Source organism: Cornus florida, unplaced genomic scaffold, assembly GCF_030987335.1.
Source record: "Cornus florida cultivar Cherokee Brave unplaced genomic scaffold, ASM3098733v1 CherokeeBrave_3.0.0_Hap2_Chr04, whole genome shotgun sequence".
Classification (NCBI taxonomy): Eukaryota; Viridiplantae; Streptophyta; class Magnoliopsida; order Cornales; family Cornaceae; genus Cornus; species Cornus florida.
This window is the reverse complement of record NW_026775574.1, coordinates 2,715,661-2,720,936: the sequence shown is the minus strand read 5'-3', so window position 1 is coordinate 2,720,936 and position 5,276 is coordinate 2,715,661. Positions and strand designations below refer to the sequence as shown.

Here is a 5,276-nt window from a genome sequence, read left to right as displayed (position 1 = left end):
CACACTAGGTCATTGAATCTCGAGATTGTCTTTATCTCAAGCTAAGGGTGTTCAATACATGTCGAGAAACATTCCGGAACTTCTCGGACATGCAAGGCTACCTTTTGGAACAGCATGGATAATAGGCCTAGTTAAAGAGATGGTGAACCACATGCCTCGACAGAGACCATTACAATCACAATTAATGCTCTCTGAAACAAATTCCAAACTGCTGCTGTTAATTTGTGCAACTATTCCTCTTCAACATGGTTCACTGTTTTATGGAGACAGGTAATTTTGTAATAAATCATGACAAATCAGTCCTATATACTTATTTCAATACATAAAAGAATAGTGTACATTCAAATATTCTTCCTTCAAACAATCAATCAACAAACAGCTTCCACAATTGTTAACACAGTGCTGCACAAGTAAATTTTGGGTCTAAAATCAAAATCATCCATCTTTCAGGGCGGAATTATACGAGAAGATCCAACCGACTTGCCCTTTTTTACACCGAAGAAGAACTGCATCAAACGACATAGTGATCCCGGTATTACTACTTATTTGTTTCACCCAGTTCATATACATTATACAAGTACAACATCTAAACAAGTACAGATATAATTAGACCATAAATATGAGGAGTCGAATATAGATTATTTTCAGTTTATTTTACTCTTTTTTCCCAGCTGAAGCTTTCTCCTTAGCCATCTGTTCAAACAGGCTACCATCGTAAACAGCTCTAATAGTATCTTTCGGGAGCAAACCATTCTTGTCCTTGCAAAGAATATACAAGATCTTCCACTCTACGTAACTTGCAAGCCTGAAATTCATTCAACATCTTTATGCTTTCAGAAATAATCTGACATTGTGTTTGGAAATGAAATTGGAGATTATTTCAATTCATACTTATTATTATTATTTTCCAATTCTAATTCCAATGTGCAAATTTAATGCAAACTAACAAAATCAATCACAATTAAATATGAAAATTTTGAGTAGAAAATAACGAACCATCCTGCATAGTCCTTGGGGACCCTATTCGCCTTTACCATTCCCATCAATTCATCTGATGTCAAAGAATTTGAGTTTGAATGTGCATGCTTGCTGAAAATCTCCTCAAACTTTGAAGGAACGAACCTTTAAAAATGTGAAAACAAAAATTTTAGAAAAAATAAATTTAAGAAATAGTCCAACGCCAAGATAAAAAGAATATATAGTTAATTATAACTGCAAACTAAGCTGGTCCAAATGTAGAATAGACTGTCCCAAATCAACTTAATCTCATTAGTTTATGGTTAGATTTCCCAACATTGATTGGTTTCACAAGTTGTCTCGGTTCAGCCAAGAACGAATTGACCTGACTTAGAGTTTAAAAATTTATTATATCTCATTGTTAGGTAAAAAAAGACATGAGAGAGAGAGAGAGAGGATGGGTGGTTCTGAAATAAGGCTTTTAATAAATAAGGTGACAACTAGAGAAGTTTAGGGTCTGCTTAGTTTGTAACTATGGAAACAGTTTTCAGTTCTTAAAAAAACTGAAAACAGAAAACTATACAAAAATTCTTAGTTTCAAAATCAACTGAGCTTGTGATAAGGAAGAAACAACCGTTTGTGGAACACTAACCTTTTAGACACGAACACTAATCTTTTAGACACAAACGACTAAACCTAACCAATCATCGAAATACAAAAAATTGCCAAATTTCAGGTTCACATAACATCATTCCAAGGGTATAGTCAGTTCCTAATTAATCAATTTCTATATCTAATTCTCATTTTGCCAAATTTCAGTTTCACATAACATCATTCTAAGGGTATAGTCAGTTCGTAATTAGATCAATTTCTATACCTAATTTTCATTTTGTACATCTTTTTCTTGTTGGCTTATCCCATTTTTAATTATTTATGTAGTTCAATTGATCGTATTGTGTAAGCAAAGGAGGTCATTGAAGCCAACAACATAGAACAACAGAGGGTAAGGCAATTCCGAGCAAAAAAGTTGAATTAATATCAAATTAAGGATGAATTTGCTGAGTCTACAGCTGCCATATTCCCTCCAATTTATGTGAGCATGTGATAAAGAGTACAGAATGCGAATGTGTATACACATGTACCTTCCTTCTGTGTCGTAGACACCAGAGTCACTCCCATGCTTTGCTTTCTGGATGTTTTTAACCTCAATCGGAAAAAGTAGAGAAGGGAATTTTCCCTGCAACATACATAAAGTAAAGAATGTATTCGCCAATTAATTATTACTACTTTATGCATACATGACTGCAAAAAATATATATATATTATAAAAAAAATAGAACTTGCAGCATAAGCCATTACGTATCGAATTAGTAACATATAACTAACTACAGTAGACCAAAACAGGATTTTTTTAAAAAAGTGCAGAATTTCTTGCCAGATTGTCGTGCTTGACCGGATTGATTAAAACAGGCCAAAGTAGACCAAAACTGTAGTTTGTAGTTTGTACACCATGGGAATCATCTTAATTCAAGAGTAAGTGATATCAATTAACATTTAAGAGGAGCTCCAAATCTTCTCAAGCTTGTACTTACTTTTCCCTCTAAGTTCTAAGTCTTTACAAATTGAGGTTGATTGAAAGGGAAGGAAAGAATACTACAAAAATGGAAAGAAAAAGAACAAAAAAATGAGGGACTACCATCCTTTAAAACCACCATATTCTTTTTACTTTAAGGAGAAACGGTTTAGCCTTACTTTTATTAGGATCCCTGCAGTACAGTAGCATCGGACGGATCTCAGCACTTACACATGTGAACACTCATGTGTATGCGTGTGTTAGGATCAGTTCGATGCATAAGGATCCCAACTCCTTACTTTAGGTTTTCTTTTTCATTTTTTCACTCTTAAAAAATATTTATGTAATATGTAAATCAATAAAAACAAGAGCAATGATACATCCTTCCAATTCGAAAGATGCCGAGTGAAAAGATTGTGAGGAGGTGTGAGTCTCACTACGTGACATTACTATAACATACACCTCACTCGCATCCTCCCAATTCGAAAGATATATTTCTAATTGCGTGGGTACCTTTTCCATTCCTGATTCCGTCCTAACAAATTGTATTGGGCCATGTCTCTGTCGACACAACTCACTAACTAATGGACGTGACAAGTTGCCAAAGTCCCAATTATCAATGGCAACATAAAGGCAACTAGGAATAACTATATATATATATATATACACATTTCACATTTCATTCATTCGGTAGAGATAATATAAGGAAAGAAAGGATAATAGGAATGATGACTCATTCTTCCTCTTTTACAAACTTTTATGAAGAATATAAGGAAACAAAGGATAATAGGAATGGTAACTCATCCTTCCTCTTTTACAAATTTTCATTCTTCATAAATTAAATTACTACATCACCCTTCATAAATATTTAATAAATCCCATAAATAAAGTTAAGGAACGAGTTTAATGGTAAAAATAATATAAAAAAATATTTTTCCTTTTATCCTAGATCAAATTAAATTATATGTTTTTTTCATCGAACAAAAAGAGAAAAATCTCTTCCTGGGATGCCGACATCCTTTTTTCTCTCCCTTCTATTCAATTTTTTTTTTCCTTCAGGGAGCATAAAGAAAATGTAACAAAAAATGAAAAAAGCAATTGACAACCCAGAACACAAGCTAGCTAATAGTGTGTGGGTGTGTGTGTGTGTATATATATATATATATTAATGAATGGGCTTACAGGACGGGTTTTGCCGCTGAGCCCAACATTGATGAATATGGCAGCAAAAGTAGACAAGAAATATCCGCATCCGATTGCACGAAAACCTGATTTGTACCATTACAAACAAAATCCCAAACAACCCTTTTAGAATTCTGAACAAAATTTGAAGTGTTGAACTATATTTAAATAAAATCAGCAAACATTAATAAAGAAATTAAAACCATGAAATGTCTCTGAAGGATATATAATTCCGTCTTTGTTTATATCAAAGAAAGCAACGTGTTTCTGGAGGACGTTCTGATTTGCGTCCACACCTGCATTTCCAAATATTTTTACTTCAACTTTGAAGAATTAATTACATAAATATGTGACACCATATGTATGTGTGTGTGTATATATATATATATAGGTTTAGTGAAGAGAATTTGCATACCATCGTGTGAAATGCTGTTATTGGAATCAACAGAAGACGATGCCATGAATGATTGTTTAGAGAGAGAAACAACTCTGATGAAATGATCACAAGAGAGAGAGAGAGAGAAATGCGTATGGGAAATTAAAGAAGAGCTCTAACGAAAAGCATAGAGAAAAAGGGGTGTGTGTGGGAGCTTAGTTGGGCTTCAGTTGGGTATTTAAAGGGGAGGAGAAAGGTTTTAAAATATCTATATCTATATATATATATATATATATATATATATTGTATATGTGGCCCCTAATACAAATGATTATTGTATAGAAGGCTATGCTTTAAGGAGGGTTCTCGCAACTTAAACTTTGAAATCAAAACACAACAACGGTACACCAGCCGACAAATGGCTTTTAAGGAAAATGATAAAAGTGTCAAATTCATTTTTAAAGTCGATTAAGGTGTATCTTATTAAATTATAGACCCTGCTTATTAGAATTGTCAAATAAAAACAAAATTGATCGGAATATATAGCATTTCTCATGTTCTAAGTGTTGAGATTTATATGTCCTGACATAGCAAATTTCTTTTTGAATTAAAGTGATATATGTTCCTAACGTTTATGAAATATTTATGTTTTATACAATTGGTGAATTCAATGTATTATATTTCGATTCATTATAGAATTGATAGTGTCCATTTGATTACAAGAGATATTTATATATATGTTTGTGATGGCAATCAATGCATGATATATAAATAGTAATCATAAATGGTTCATAGTCGGTAATTATGGATGGACTCATAATTAATTAAGATTTGATCTGGATCCGCGTTAGGTTGAGATATATTGCGAGAGCCGTCATATGCAATTGCTCCTTATCACCGTCATGTCATTTGACTCTTAAGTATGAGAAAATTATAGACTCTTTTATTAATTAATAATTACTTTGATTTGTTCGGCGGATTCTTTGGGATCCTTAGACCGACACTTTGGATAGTTATGTAATTAATAGTTAGAGGGTTATATTTTCAATATTTGCATCATTGTTATTTGTATTTATTTTGTATTGATTATGGTTGATCACAAAGTAAATTCAAAGGCCTTCGTGTATTTTTAGACAAAATGATTTATTATATATTTATTTATTTAAATTATTATTTTTGTCAAACAAA

General features: G+C 32.5%; 1 protein-coding gene across 1 annotated transcript; it reads right to left on the bottom strand.

Annotated features, from left to right (window-relative positions):
• Positions 1-289: 289 nt before the first annotated feature.
• Positions 290-4,319, bottom strand: LOC132302484 (probable peroxygenase 4). The gene is made up of 7 exons (XM_059799367.1): positions 4,128-4,319; positions 3,916-4,008; positions 3,713-3,798; positions 2,100-2,194; positions 997-1,122; positions 659-805; positions 290-506 (listed from the first exon to the last, which is right to left on the bottom strand). Exons 1-7 carry the CDS (start codon positions 4,171-4,173, stop codon positions 491-493), a joined length of 609 nt encoding a protein of 202 aa, XP_059655350.1. The 5' UTR covers positions 4,174-4,319; the 3' UTR covers positions 290-490.
• Positions 4,320-5,276: the final 957 nt, after the last annotated feature.